Source organism: Squalius cephalus (assembly GCF_949319135.1).
Source record: "Squalius cephalus genome assembly, chromosome: 23".
In the NCBI taxonomy this organism is placed as follows: Eukaryota; Metazoa; Chordata; class Actinopteri; order Cypriniformes; family Leuciscidae; genus Squalius; species Squalius cephalus.
Window position 1 is genome coordinate 22,865,350 of NC_137144.1, and position 15,953 is coordinate 22,881,302.

General features: G+C 37.3%; 1 protein-coding gene across 1 annotated transcript; it reads left to right on the forward strand.

Annotated features, from left to right (window-relative positions):
- Positions 1 to 1,673: 1,673 nt before the first annotated feature.
- dhtkd1 (dehydrogenase E1 and transketolase domain containing 1) lies at positions 1,674 to 15,951 on the forward strand. Its single transcript, XM_079858452.1, has 17 exons — positions 1,674 to 1,968; positions 2,162 to 2,314; positions 2,844 to 3,055; positions 3,188 to 3,382; positions 5,109 to 5,378; positions 5,506 to 5,677; positions 6,465 to 6,663; positions 6,756 to 7,068; positions 7,296 to 7,380; positions 9,841 to 9,980; positions 11,445 to 11,595; positions 12,636 to 12,742; positions 12,831 to 12,995; positions 13,085 to 13,167; positions 13,619 to 13,788; positions 14,697 to 14,782; positions 14,923 to 15,951. The coding sequence occupies exons 1-17, from the start codon at positions 1,809 to 1,811 to the stop codon at positions 15,022 to 15,024; spliced, it is 2,763 nt and encodes a 920-aa protein (XP_079714578.1). The 5' UTR covers positions 1,674 to 1,808; the 3' UTR covers positions 15,025 to 15,951.
- The last annotated feature ends 2 nt before the right edge of the window (positions 15,952 to 15,953 follow it).

A 15,953-nucleotide genomic window follows, 5' to 3' on the forward strand; every position in this document is an offset into this window, starting at 1 on the left:
AGAAAATATAAAAAATAATATGTTCTCATTGTCTATATTGTCTTTAAAATAGGCTAAAAATATATAAATATTAAGACCATATTATTGATTAAATATGCAACAATAAACTGTCTTCCTCTAATGAATAAAAGTCACAAGAATGTTCAACTGCTAATACAAAATAATACATATTTATCATGTAAAATGCTTCCTTTATTTTCTTTTTTAACTATTATTATTAAATTGCTGATGTATCCAGGAGAATACAGAGATTGGAGATGAGGGAGAGTGAGTGAAAATCCTAATTCTTGAGAATATTGAAAAGGGGTCCCCTGCAAATAACTCGGGTCATGTGACTTGTTGAAAAAATGTCTACTCACCATCTTAATCGAAAAGTAACATGGCACCATGTGACCAGGCTGCTGAGCTTGAGGTAAAAGTTCATATTAGTGGGAGATATAAAAAAAATTATAAGCAATAATTATTTATTGAAGAAAAACTATTATTTGAATTCTAATAGCAATATGTTCTTGCCATTTTAAAGGTTAATTTTGTAACAAATCCTATGTTCCAGTAGAAATTTCATAATACACAGTTTCACAATAGACTTTCTTTCGCCTTTTGCAACATTTTATAGACTGTAGATGTTTGTGCAGTTCTCCTTATGAAAGTCAACATCCTCAATAAACAAGCTATCTTTGTCATACTGTAAGTGTCCTCAACTTCTTGGAAACATCTCTCATTTATCTCTCTCTCACACAAACACCTGTCTGGAAGTTTCTAACATACTACTGGCATTCTGCAAAGGCATAAACCAGTTGACCTATCCGTACTCTCTTACAAACCAAACCATCAATTCCAGCCAATAGACGACGAGTAAATCATCAACTCCCACCTGCCACTGTGCATTAGTGATGCTCAGTCCGACTCATTTTTGAGAATCGGTTCTTTCGAACAGTTCATTTTAAAGAACCTGTTCAAAAAATCATTTAATCAATTCTCTTACGCAAGTACTTCATCAAGTGATTCCTGACATGACGACGTGGCATTTATACATGCTCTGAACATCAAAGTCATAACCTTTAGGCGCATATCACAGTTCATTAAGTTTTTATATATTACATTTTATCAAGGCGTTTATTGTAATTCAATGTGTTCATGACTCAGCTCATAGAACAGAGTTATTTACAACATATATGCCTATATGTGAATTTACATTAGACAATACCAAAACTATAATATTTTAAAAATATTATACAGTTCGCGGTTTGAGTGAGTGTGTTTAGGCCTACATTGCAACATAGGCCTATGCTACAGTTTAATATGACAATAAAAAAACAATAATTAATCAAAGAAAAATCTGGTTTACATGATATTTGAAATAAATAAGGTTTTGACAGGTTTTTAAGTCAGTAGACGTGCCTCAGGCACGCGAGATCTCAGTCAAGAGCGAAAATCAGTGTAATTTACATAAAAATCCTGTTGCCGATCGGGATTTGCATTAAGCGTGAGCTTTACCCAATAAAATAACCATTTAGGCCGTTTTTCGTGACTTACATTCAGACTTTTCGTTATTAAAACGTGATAAAGTCTGAGAGTGCATGTAAACGCTACTTTGTTGTTGTTGACTCGAGAACCGCTCTGACAGATTCAATCCGTTTCGTAAACGAGTCGCTCGACTCTCAAGATTCGACTCTCAAAAATGATTCATTCACGAATTGGACACCGCTATTATGGCCGCGCTCTAGGATGCGTGGCTCATTGGGGAAACTTTGTATCGTCCGTTAACGGAGTCCATTTTATTTATTTTCACCATTTCAGCGGGTATTATGCTTATACACCTCCATCGACTTTTGCACCGTTCTTTCGGTGCCAGACGGCCGTTTTTAGCGAGTTTATACCACACTCAGCGGGGAGTGTACGGTTTCAGACCGAGAGAGACTCCGGAGAGAGACGATGGGTATCCGCAGATCTCAGCGCTTAACCAAGGTTGACGTGTTTACAGATTGTAAACTGCAGTTGATGTCTGTATATGCATATGCTTTCAGCTTTGGTAGCAGCTTGCTTCTTCTTAACGTTGCATACGTAAACCTACAGAAAGATTAGAGATGTATAGCAAGATCTGCAATACTTTAATGTATGGAGCCTGTTGATTTATTCACTGGCTGTCTTGTGTAAACAGATCACGGACTGGCGAGATTGGTGGAGGCCTATCGAGCACATGGGCATAAAGTAGCTAAAATTAACCCCTTACTTCCCCAAACTCCTGTGCTGGACAGCGTGCCGGAGATCAGCCTGCTGAATGGAGCTGTTCATGGAGTCCTCAACACTACTGGTTAGTTTGTTTCCTGGTACATAGTTATGAAATTGATAGTAAACTACTTTCATTACGTCTTATTAAAGGAATGTTCCGGGTTCAATCTCCGTTAAAGGTATAGTTCACACAGAAATGAAAATTCTGTCATTAATTATTCACCCTCATGTCATTCCAAACCCGTAATTTCGTTAATCTTACAAAAAAAAAAAAAAAAAAAAAAAAGATCTTTTTGTTGAAATCTGAAAAATTTAAATTCTGTTCCTCCATTGACAGCTATGCAACTACCACTTTGACGCTTCGAAAAGTTAATAAAGAGATCGTAAAACTAATCCATAAGAATTGAGCGGTTTAGTCCAAATTTTCATTTGTGGCTGAACTAACCCTTTAAGCTCTGTGAAAGGTTTTTATAGCCTACTTCATATATGGCCTATATTCAAAATAAATAATTTCCACATTTCCTTGAATTAAAAAAAAAGGGATTACAGTATTTTTGACTTTAAATATTATAATAATTTTTCATTATTTTTTGTTTTTACAAAAATTCCAGGATTGCGGCATTTTGGGAAAGCCGAGGCGACGGCTGAAGAGGTCATGGCCTACCTGGAGAGAACGTACTGTGGGGGAATCTCAGTGGAAACCGCTCAGCTCCAGAGCTTACAGGAAAGAGAATGGTTCGCTGACCGATTTGAAGAGCTCAAGAAAGAGGTGTTTTCGCCGGAGGAGAGGAGACAGCTGGCTAAACTGATGCTTGAATCACAGGTAAGACAACCATTTACATTTAGGCACTTTTATTGTGCTTTGCATGCCCCATGACATCTGTTAATCATTGCATAGCCTACTTGATTTCAGTGGCATCAGCAATTCTACATCTCCTCTGTTCTCTTTTCAAAGGAATTTGACCACTTTTTAGGCACTAAGTTTGCCACTGTGAAACGATATGGAGGTGAGGGAGCAGAGAGCATGATGGGCTTTTTCTACGAGCTATTCCGCTCTGCGGCGTACAGCGGAGTGACAGACGTGGTCATGGGAATGCCTCACCGTGGACGTCTCAACCTGCTCACCGGACTACTGCAGTTCCCCCCAGAGGTTAATTCATAATTTATATAGGTAGCAAACTAGACAGACTGACTTAATGTATGTCTAGACAAGATTCTGTAACGTATACTGACTGTACAATGGGCTCCAAACAATGAGACCACGTTGATAATTTGGGATTCTTGTTTGAATTTAAACCTGGAAATGAACAGTTTAAGGATATTGACAAAAAAAGCTGTGCTGTAAATGAGTAAATCATAATATGTTTTTATATAGCTCCTTCAAAGGTTGCTTTTCAAGGTACTTTACTTAAGACATAAAGGGAATAATAAAGAAAAAGGAATAAAATGTACAACAATGTATATGCCGTCCAAGGCCAATCCCAAAAGTCTGCTATAGATATGTTTGACCAGAGTCAAATACCGCCAGAGGAAATACTTCTTAGCAAACTTTTAGCTATAATGGTGTGGACTTGCACCAATATAAGAACAATGTATGATTGGAACAATATAAGAATTCAAACAAAGAGTTAATGTTTAGCGGGAGTGAGTTACTTTTTTCCAGTGAAGATCCAGCGCAGTGGCTAAAGGCTGCAGAGAATTGTAAATGCCTCCGTATTTGTAGTCAACATTTCAAACTGGATGACCACGAACACAGTGTTTTAGGTCAAACAGAAAAGAAAAATTTTGTTTTTCTATTCTGTCAGTTCCGCCAAAGCTAAATGCCATCGTGTACAAGTGAGAAAGCTGTTGCCATAGTGTTCCATTATTACCATAATGCTGTTTAAAGAGTAGACAAAATACAATGTGAATTTCTCTGAAAAACGACTACAACAACTGTTCTGTTAACTCTTTGTCAATCCGACTGTCCGTGGCCGGGGAGACAAAAATGTGGAAGTATAATCTGTAGTTTTCATGAAAGCCCTGGAGCTGACAAAAGACACTTTTTGCGTTTTCTAACAAATAAACGTGAGTTTCTCGGCCCAGGTAACACGAAGGTTGAGTAAACATTGTTCATATACTACTGACATTGTAACAATACTAAGCGGGTTGAAAATCGGCGAAGTTATACTTTAAGTTATAAATCACACATTTTGGCACATATCGAATACTATGAATATTCATGTATAAAAAAAAAATCTGATATTATATATTTGATAATCAAAAAATTTTATCAAATTTGAAAATGTAAAATCAAAAATTTATGTTAGTTATCTCAGACTTGTATATGTCTGTGATTTGTTATTTGATCATTTGTTGTAAGTGATGAGTCTTAAAGGGATTGTTCATGCAAAAATGAAATTTCTGTCATCATTTACTCACCCTTAAAACTTCTGTTGAACATGAAAAGACATTTTGAAGAACTGACTTGCATTGTATGGACAAAAAACACTTGAGATATTTCTCGAAATATCTACTTTTATGTTGCACTGTAGAAAGAAAGTCATACAGGCTTGGAACGACATGAGGGTGAGAAATTTGTGACCGAATTAACATTTTTGTGTGCTCAGCTTCACCTTAGAATTGATTCCTTGTTTTTCTTCTTTGTGAATACAGTGCATATATAATGCTGGTTTTTAATTTCTCCCCCATTATTTCCTCTAAACACCTATTCCTCTGAGTCACTATCTCCACCTCTTCATTCTACATGAATAAACTTGCTCTCCGGGCAATGACAGTTTATTTTGTCCCGCCAAGTTTTGGGGGAATATAATAATTGTTTCATTGCAATTATTAAGCTTTGACTAACCAAATACGTCATTCTTTCTCGCTCTCAGCTCATGTTCCGTAAGATGAGGGGTCTCAGTGAGTTTCCGGAGAACTCTCCGTCTATTGGAGATGTCCTGTCCCATTTAACCTCCTCAGTGGAGCTGGACTTTGGGGCGGGACAACCTCTCCATGTCACTATGCTGCCCAACCCCTCTCACCTGGAGGCCATCAACCCCGTGACGCAAGGAAAGACTCGTGGCCGTCAGCAAGTCAAACAGGACGGCGATTACTCCACTGACCCTCATTCTCGGCCAGGAGACAAAGTCATCTGTCTGCAGGTCCTGAGAAAAGATGTTTCATCAAGATGTTTTTTTTAGTAAAGTTCACTATCTAAAACATAAACCATACTAATACATGGTAGTTGTTTATGTTATAATCTAATAGCTCTTTATCTGTTCTTAACAGGTTCATGGAGATGCTTCGTTTTCAGGTCAAGGCATAGTAACAGAGACCTTCACCCTGTCAAATCTCCCCCATTTTAGAGTAGGTGGAAGCATCCACCTCATCGTGAACAATCAAGTGGGCTACACCACTCCCTCTGAGAGGGGGCGATCATCTCTGTACTGCAGTGATGTTGGTATGTAATTGTAAATGTAATTATTTTTGGTCTGTAATTATAAGGATTTCTATATTTTCCAAACTGACATGTATAACCAGTGCTGGGTAGATTACTTACAAAGTGTAGTCCATTACTGATTCCAAATCACATGACAAAAATGGAGTTTAAGGTAATATAATCGGACTACTTTTTGATTACTTGCCTAACTCGTTTATTACATTGATTTGAATAGGATAATATTGTACCATATTGATACAAAAAATTCAGGGAGAAAGAAATATATTCCATTCTTTATCAACATTACATTAAATACTTTACATCAGGGTTTCCCCTGGGGTTCGTGAAGGAATTAGCGTACGGCCGTTACCGGAAGCCAGTGATTCTAGTTTATAAACTTATAAATATGGATATTTTTCTTGCAAAAACGCATCGCTCCGCTTCAGAAGGCCTTTATTAACCCACTGGAGTCGTATGGATTACTTTTATTATTGATGGATGTGCTTTTTTGGGCTTCAGAATCTAAGTTACCATTCACTCCCATTATAAAGCTTGGAAGAGCCAGGGTAACTCCAATTGTGTTTGGCTGAAAGAAGAATATCATATACACCTAGGATGTGAAAAAAGGATGTGAGCCTGAGGGTGAAAAAATGTTTTGGGTGAACTAACCCTTTAACATTTATTTAATTTTTTACGTAACAAAAATGTTTTGTTTTAATTTTGTTAAACTGCCCTGTTCTGCACACAGACGCTATTAAACCTTTCATTATCTAACAATACTTTTGCAATTCCACTTGGTGCCATTTAGGTAAAATAGTGGATTGTGCTATAATCCATGTGAATGGCGATGATGCCGAGGAGGTCCTCAGAGCGACCCGGCTGGCCGTGGAGTACCAGCGCCGCTTCAGAAAAGACGTTATTGTGGACCTTCTTTGTTACCGTCAGTGGGGGCACAATGAGCTGGACGAGCCCTTTTTCACAAACCCCGCAATGTATAAAATTATTCGGTGGGTGCCTCTGCCAGTTACTTTTTCTTAATAGCCTATTGCTAAAATGTTTGATTCTACTGGTTTAATTTTCCTTTTCACGTCCATTTTAGGTCGAGAAAAAGTATCCCGGATTCATATGCCGACCAGCTAGTCTCGGAGGGCCTGATGACAGAGGAAGAGCGCGGTCAGATCAAGACCACCTGCTATTCTATGCTCAACGACCGGCTGAACAACATGACCCTCTATAGCCCCCCGCCCACTAACCTCCAGGGGCGCTGGGGAGACCTGGTGGAGCCCCAGAACAGAGTCTCGTTGTGGGACACTGGTGTAGCGCTGCCTCTGCTGCAGTTCGTAGGCGCCAAATCAGTGGACATACCTGAGGAGATTCAAGTGCACAGTCACCTGAGAAAGACACACGTGCAGGTAAAGCTTGATCTTTGACCTCATTTTGTAAATAAGCAACGTAACAAAAGTTTAACTTTATGCATACATTTTGCAACAGTAGGAACGTCTACTTCAATGATCTATACAGCTGTTTGATGAGCTCCAGTGATAAAGCTGCAGTCTGTGTGAACGGCTCTTTAGAGTCAGTAAAGAACTGATGAACTTTGATTTGAACGTGTCGGAGTGAACGTCTTGATCTGTCGCAGGCTCGGCTGCAGAAGCTGGAAGAGGGCATCAAATTGGACTGGTCCACCGCAGAAGCCCTAGCGTTTGGCACAATGCTCTGCCAAGGTAATGTGTTCATCTCTCCTTCCCTGCGCTGTGAAAGCGTTTTAAAAATAATTTGTGCTTTTGTTTGTATCTTTATTGGGATTTTCTCCTAATTGATGTTGCCTTTAGGTTGTTCACTAGTGTTTGTAAGAGAATTTTGGACAATATTCACTGAAGAGTAATACATTTTATACATTTTGAATTTACTATATTCTCCATATAACAGTATTTATTCTCTTTAGGTTTATACAAGCTAAATATGTTCCAAATAATATTTTAATCATTTCTTTATGATAAATGTATGTTTTTGAAAGAACTCTCTTCTGCTCGCTAAGACCATTTATTTGATAAAAAATGCAGTAAAAATTATTAAAAATAAAAAGTATTACAATTTACCTGTTGTCTATTTTTCATACATTTTAAAATTTAATTTATTCCTGTGATCAAAGCTGAATTTTTAGCATCATTACTCCAGCCTTCAGTGTCACATGATCCTTCAGAAATCATTCTAATATGCTGATTTGAAGAAACATTTCTGATTATTATCAATATTGAAAACAGTCATGCTGCTTAGTGCTTAATATTTTTGTGGAAACCATAACACATTTTTTTCAGGATTCTTTTCAGCATTTTTTTAAAAATCTTTATTGCCACTTTTGATCAATATGCTAAATAATATATATATATATATATGTATAGTGAGGAAAATAAGTATTTGAACACCCTGCTATTTTGCAAGTTCTCCCACTTGGAAATCATGGAGGGGTCTGAAATTGTCATCGTAGGTGCATGTCCACTGTGAGAGACATAATCTAAAAAAAAAAATCCAGAAATCACAATATATGATTTTTTAACTATTTATTTGTATGATACAGCTGCAAATAAGTATTTGAACACCTGTCTATCAGCTAGAATTCTGACCCTCAAAGACCTGTTAGTCGGCCTTTAAAATGTCCACCTCCACTCCATTTATTATCCTAAATTAAATGCACCTGTTTGAGGTCGTTAGCTGCATAAAGACACCTGTCCACCCCATACAATCAGTAAGAATCCAACTACTAACATGGCCAAGACCAAAGAGCTGTCCAAAGACACTAGAGACAAAATTGTACACCTCCACAAGGCTGGAAAGGGCTACGGGGAAATTGCCAAGCAGCTTGGTGAAAAAAGGTCCACTGTTGAAGCAATCATTAGAAAATGGAAGAAGCTAAACATGACTGTCAATCTCCCTCGGACTGGGGCTCCATGCAAGATCTCACCTCGTGGGGTCTCAATGATCCTAAGAAAGGTGAGAAATCAGGCCAGAACTACACGGGAGGAGCTGGTCAATGACCTGAAAAGAGCTGGGACCACCGTTTCCAAGGTTACTGTTGGTAATACACTAAGACGTCATGGTTTGAAATCATGCATGGCACGGAAGGTTCCCCTGCTTAAACCAGCACATGTCAAGGCCCGTCTTAAGTTTGCCAATGACCATTTGGATGATCCAGAGGAGTCATGGGAGAAAGTCATGTGGTCAGATGAGACCAAAATAGAACTTTTTGGTCATAATTCCACTAAACTTGTTTGGAGGAAGAAGAATGATGAGTACCATCCTAAGAACACCATCCCTACTGTGAAGCATGGGGGTGGTAGCATCATGCTTTGGGGGTGTTTTTCTGCACATGGGACAGGGCGACTGCACTGTATTAAGGAGAGGATGACCGGGGCTATGTATTGCGAGATTTTGGGGAACAACCTCCTTCCCTCAGTTAGAGCATTGAAGATAGGTCGAGGCTGGGTCTTCCAACATGACAATGACCCGAAGCACACAGCCAGGATAACCAAGGAGTGGCTCTGTAAGAAGCATATCAAGGTTCTGGCGTGGCCTAGCCAGTCTCCAGACCTAAACCCAATAGAGAATCTTTGGAGGGAGCTCAAACTCCGTGTTTCTCAGCGACAGCCCAGAAACCTGACTGATCTAGAGAAGATCTGTGTGGAGGAGTGGGCCAAAATCCCTCCTGCAGTGTGTGCAAACCTGGTGAAAAACTACAGGAAACGTTTGACCTCTGTAATTGCAAACAAAGGCTACTGTACCAAATATTAACATTGATTTTCTCAGGTGTTCAAATACTTATTTGCAGCTGTATCATACAAATAAATAGTTAAAAAATCATATATTGTGATTTCTGGATTTTTTTTTTAGATTATGTCTCTCACAGTGGACATGCACCTACAATGACAATTTCAGACCCCTCCATGATTTCTAAGTGGGAGAACTTGCAAAATAGCAGGGTGTTCAAATACTTATTTTCCTCACTGTATATTTATATATATATATATATATATATATATATATATATATATATATATATATATATATATATATATATATATATATATATATATATATATATATAAGCTTTATTGACCCCAAAGCTGTGTATATTAGCATCAAAATGTTTAAAAACTCATTTGTATATATTTATCTATTTAATGCAGGATTCCATATCCGTATCAGTGGTCAAGATGTTGGCCGTGGTACGTTCAGTCAGCGGCACGCTATGGTTGTGTGTCAGGAGACCAACGACATGTATATCCCCCTCAATCACATCAGCTCCGAACAGAAAGCCCACATAGAGGTAAGCCAGTTACACAACAAGTAAATTAAATGTATGTATTTATAAATTACAAAGCCTACTGCAATCATTTATCGCTTTTTAAAGGGCACCTATTATGCCCCTTTTTAGAAGATGTAATATTGGTCTTGGGTGTCCCCAGAATGTATTTGTGAAGTTTCAGCACAAAATACCCCACAGTTCATTTATTATAACCATTTGAAAATGTCATTTTTGGGGCCTGTTTTAAAAAGAGCTGTTTTGGCGTCTACCACTTTAAATGTAAATGAGCTGCATATCCCCGCCCTGCTGCTGGACCTAGATGATGAAGAGACTCCGGCACAGAATAAACACGAATGAGAATGGACTAAACGTCTCGGAATGGTTATTTGATACATTTATGTACTTACAAAGTTTTAATCACGTCCCTTTTGCCATTATGGATGTGCAACACACACACACGAACTGTGATAACGTTCGCGCAATTTTTTGAAACTACACACACACACACACACACACACACACACACACACACACTACTGTGAAGTACAAAAAAAATACGAAATTTTTTTTATTTCTTAAGGGGAGGGAGATAGACGTTTATATAGCATACTAACTGTCTATGGAGATAGAGCAGACCTTAATTTATTTAGGCCTACATTTGTTATTGCTGCAAAAATGCCTACGTGACATAACTGTCTGACGTTGTTTGTTGAGACATCCTATGACGACGACAATAAATAGCTTTAGACGCATTTGTTGTTGAACTGGCTGACATCGATTGAAATGACTATTTGCTCAAAAATCATAAAATACACTTACTTTTTCTGGAGGTGACGTTGGATCGCGAATTAGGCAACGATCCACACTCTAGGATTAACTTTGACCCTCGTTAACAGTCCGTCAGAAAATGAATCTCGTATTTAGGAAGTTTAAGTTTTCTTCATAAATAAAATCCATCCGCTGCGTTTTCAGTGGCTCTGATGTCAGTGAAGACTAGTATGTCCATTCTTACATCCCACAACACACTTCTTAGGAGACATTACCGGCTGTCGCTGAAAGAGGATGCAGATCACCGAGGGCGGGGTCTATGCCAAAACCAGATGTCAATCAAATCACGTCGGTGGGGCTTAGCTCATTTCTACGTCACAGTGAGGAAAATCTAGAACAGGGTGTTCTGAGACAGTGCTTATGATTTATTGAGATAGTAAAAAAACTACTGGGTGGATTTTTATCATTCTAGGGTGGTTTTGCTCACACACTGCCAACACACATTTATGTTCAAACACCATGTAAAAGTGAATTTTGCATAATAGGTGCCCTTTAAAATGATTTGTTTTTATCATTATACTTAATGACGTGTATAGGGTTAGCTTTGTACTTGTTACTCAATATGCCAACTGCTCTTCATTCTTGAGTTGGGTGGTTTGCCCTTCAGAACATTTGAAAGCATAATTATGTTTGACGTGTGTGTGTGTTCTCTCGCAGGTGTGCAACAGTGCTCTTTCTGAAGAAGCTGTTCTGGGTTTTGAGTATGGAATGAGTATTGCTCAACCTAGACTGCTGCCCATCTGGGAGGCTCAGTTTGGAGATTTCTTCAACGGCGCCCAGATCATATTTGACACTTTCCTCTCTGGAGGTAAAAAAAACAAAAAAAAAAACTTGTTAATTGAGGCGTTTCAGGGAGTTCCCAAACAGTGCTTGCTGATATTGTATAGCAGAGCTATATATCACTCGTTCACCGTGACACTCACGCAATTGACACTTTTCACACGCTCTCACGCCACACAGATTCTCAGCTCTCAGATTCGGTCAATTTTATTACGAAATTCAGATAATAAATACCGTTTTGGCACTTGTAAATGTGACGTGACAGATTCCTAGCTGCCTGTGAACCAATCATCTCTACTACTGTAGCTAATAGTAAATAAACACAAATGAACAATGTTGAAAGAAACAGTACAACTTACCGAAATGTATATTCCTCATACATAATATCGATCAATCAGTGTTTTTCATCCGCGGAAAGGGTCAATAAAACAGCTGGAGAACAATTATGTCACAACATTTACCTCAGGAAAGCCATTTAATGACCATAATATAAGGTATAGCACATTAGTTGGCTAGAAAAAAAGAGCTATAGAGTATTTTGCATTAAATATTACATATTTATTAAAATCAGTATCATTAAATAAAGTTGTTATTATGATAAAAAACGCATTATATTTAATTTGAGTTATTTTTAACCTTAAATAATACTGCCAGCTGATAGGGCTCTTTGTATGTTTAACGCCTATCGTTAAAATCGTGAAATAGCAACATTACACACAAAAGCAAGTTGGACAAAAGCATAATTATCCTTTCAAGAGGTCTTAAATTTGAGGATAGAAAACCAACAATCACAATATGGATAAATGTGAATATTAAACACTTAAAATGTGAGGTTTAATAAAACCTTTTTTGTCAAAATCAATTGTTTGAACTGTAAAGTTGTTTAAATTGTCATCTTTACAGTCATTTTATGGTTTGGATGTTACTATAGAAGCCAGTCCATATGGATTTCATTTTATTTGTGCAGGTCTTAAAGCCTTAAATTTGATAATAAAACTGTGCAGACACCCTGAATATGTGTCTTTAGAGCCTTAATCCTGGTTTGTGGCATTTCTGATTTTTTTTAAGGTGAGGCTAAATGGCTCCTGCAGAGTGGATTGGTCATCTTACTGCCACACGGGTACGATGGAGCCGGACCGGAGCATTCGTCATGCCGAATCGAGCGTTTCTTACAGGTAAAGTGCAAGCATGCTCAATCACAGGAGTAGTACGGACTAAATGTTCCAGCATAATTTAAATAACTGCTATTTCTTCCTCCTGCAGCTCTGCGACAGTAAAGAGGAAGGTGTGGACGGGGACACTGTGAACATGGGAGTGGTGAATCCAACCCTACCAGCTCAGTACTTCCACCTTTTGAGGAGACAAATGATTCGAAACTTCCGGAAACCATTGATCGTGGCTTCTCCTAAAACTCTGCTGCGCTTTTCGGTGCGTTAGAGATATGAATGTTGTTTATATGAATTGCTTTTTGTTTTATTGTTGTTTATTAAAGAACATTCACCTCTGTTTGGCACTAGGGGGCAGTGTCAAGCTTGGCTGATATGGGACCAGGAACTTCTTTTAAAACTGTCATAGGGGATGCTTCTGTAAACCCTGCAAGGTATCTTCATTCAGTCGCTTTTTTAAACACATTGTTCAAAGTTCATTACATATACCACCGTTCTAAAGTTTGGGGTCTGTTAGATTTTTAAATGTTTATAAAGAAGTCTCTTTTGCTCCCCAAGACTGTATTTATTTGATTAAAACTACAGTAAAAACTGTAATATTGTGATATATTATAATTTAAAATAACTGTAATATGGTTTAAAATGTAATTTATTCCTGCGATCAAAGCTGAATTTTCAGGATTCTTTGGTAAATGGAAAGTAAAAAAAAAAAATTGAAATATAATAAAAATTTGAAATATAAGTCTCTGCTGCACTTTTGATCAATTTAGTGCTTCCTTGCTGAATAAAAGTGTTTTTTTCTTCTGACCTCAAACTTGTGACTATTCATATACAAAATGGACATTCATAGACATTAAAAATGCATCTTCTGCTTCTTTCCTGCAGTGTGCAGCGTGTTCTGTTTTGCTCAGGTAAACATTACTATGCCCTGCTGAAACATAGAGAGACGTTACCAGAGGCGTTAAAAAACACAGCGCTGATCCGGGTCGAGGAACTGTGTCCTTTCCCCACGGAAGCCCTACAACAGGAACTAAATAAATACACAAACGCCAAAGGTGAGGTTGCTCATATGCATCTTTTATTCATAGGAATCGCATTGTGTTAATTAGTATTTTTTTTCTTTGGTATTGGGGCAATCGCTCCGTGACTGGCCTTCATAAGGAATCATAGATGTTCCCATTGCAAAATGCTGATGTTCCTAAGAAACCTCATTTTGGCATTCCCAGAATGCACTACACAAAGCTCCATGAAAAAATAAATACAAGATTATACTTGCTTTTTGTTACTGAATGATATATATATATATATATATATATATATATATATATATATATATATATATAAAAAATAGTTGAATCTGATTCAATTGGTAAGATATTTATTTTATTTATTTTTGGAAAAGTCTCTTATGCTCACCAAGGCTTACATTATTTGATCAAAAATGCTGTAAAAATATAGTAATATTGTGAAATATTTGTACAATTTAAAACAATGGTTTTCTGTTTTAATATATTTTAAAATGTAATATATTCCTGTGGTGCAAAGCTGCATTTTCAGTCTTCAGTGTCACATGATCCTTCAGAGATCATGCTAATATGCTGATTTGCTGCTCAAGAAACATTTCTTATTATCATTATCATGTTGAAAACGGTTGTGCTGCTTTATATTTTTTGTGAAAACTGATACATTGTTTTCTTTTGAAAGTAAAAAAAAACAGCATTTATTTGAAATAATCTTTTGTAACATCATACATGTCTTTAATGTCACTCTTGATCAATTTAATGCATCCTTGCTAAATAAAAGTATTCATTTTCTTTTCTTTTTTTTTTTTATCTTGCTGACCCCAAACTATTGAGAATTAGTGTATACTTAATGCATATAACATCAAACTCTATTGGAACCCAATCTATTTATACACAAAACATGGCAAGCTTCTTTCATATTACTTCCTCTTCCATTACAGAGTTTATCTGGAGTCAAGAGGAGCCGCAGAACATGGGCTGCTGGTCATTTGTATCACCGAGATTTGAAAAACAGTTAGCCTGCAAGGTCAGATTCACCACTTCACGCTAATAGATGGCCTCTTAGCTAATCCCTTGATCGCCTCTTAGGCTGCGTGTAGCTTAAGTTCATCTGATTTACAGCGATTTATTGCAAGATGATTAATGTTGATCCCATTGTTCCCTCAGTTGAGGTTAGTGGGCAGACCTGCATTACCCGCTCCCGCTGTGGGCATCGGTACTCTCCACCATCAGCAGCAAGAAGCCATCCTGACCAAGTCTTTCTCCTGAAACCACAGAACTATAAACATGCTGAGCATCTGTTATTACAGCGAACAAGCTGTGGCTGGTGCACTGACAACAAACGCCAAGCTCTGTTTGTAGCCTGAGCGCTAAACGGGCATTTTGCAGGTTTGACTAATTGATCCCCTTACTTGGGTATAAGGGAACATCTGTTGACTCCATTTCCTTTCGGCTTCCAAATCGGTTTATCATTTCTACACCTTTTGAAGGTATCATTAATATTTTAGAAGTGATATTTTCTCTCTGTTGGCACAGGAAGTTTGTAATTGTATCAAGGAAATGTACAAAACTGACAAAGCATACATTAGTGTTGTGTATAGTTATTTTAAATTAAATTTAATATACTTACTGGAGTCAGAAGGCAAATATTCGTTGTAGCATTGAAATGTAAATTGTAATGTGAACTGGTAGTGGCTCACGATCAAAACATTGGCTCATTCAGTGTTGTGTGCATGTGAATCAAGGGCTGCTTGGAAAATTGAATATTACCAGATGAATGTAGAACTTGTGCGAAATAACAGAATCTATTGATGTATGTTTACATGAAATTATTAAGCGTTAAATGATACCTTTCAAAAATCTCACAGAGCTGGAGACAATGAGATCAAACTTTCTTTGCAAAGTTGCTGATTGGTATCAATGTTTTTTAACATACTCATCCAAACTCTGTTTATAATGTTAAATTATATGCGTTGTTTTCAATAATGATGATGTTGTGTGGATGAAACTGAATTTGTACTTAAATGCTTATTCTGGAGATTAAAAAAAGAAAAGAAAAAAAAAAAATCATTGACCATTAACATGTCTTCATATATTTTCATAAGGTAAAGATATTAATAATTAAACCTGTTTGTCGGTCTTTAGGATTCACATTCACCCCTAATCAAACAATTCAAATGAATTACATTGAATGTATT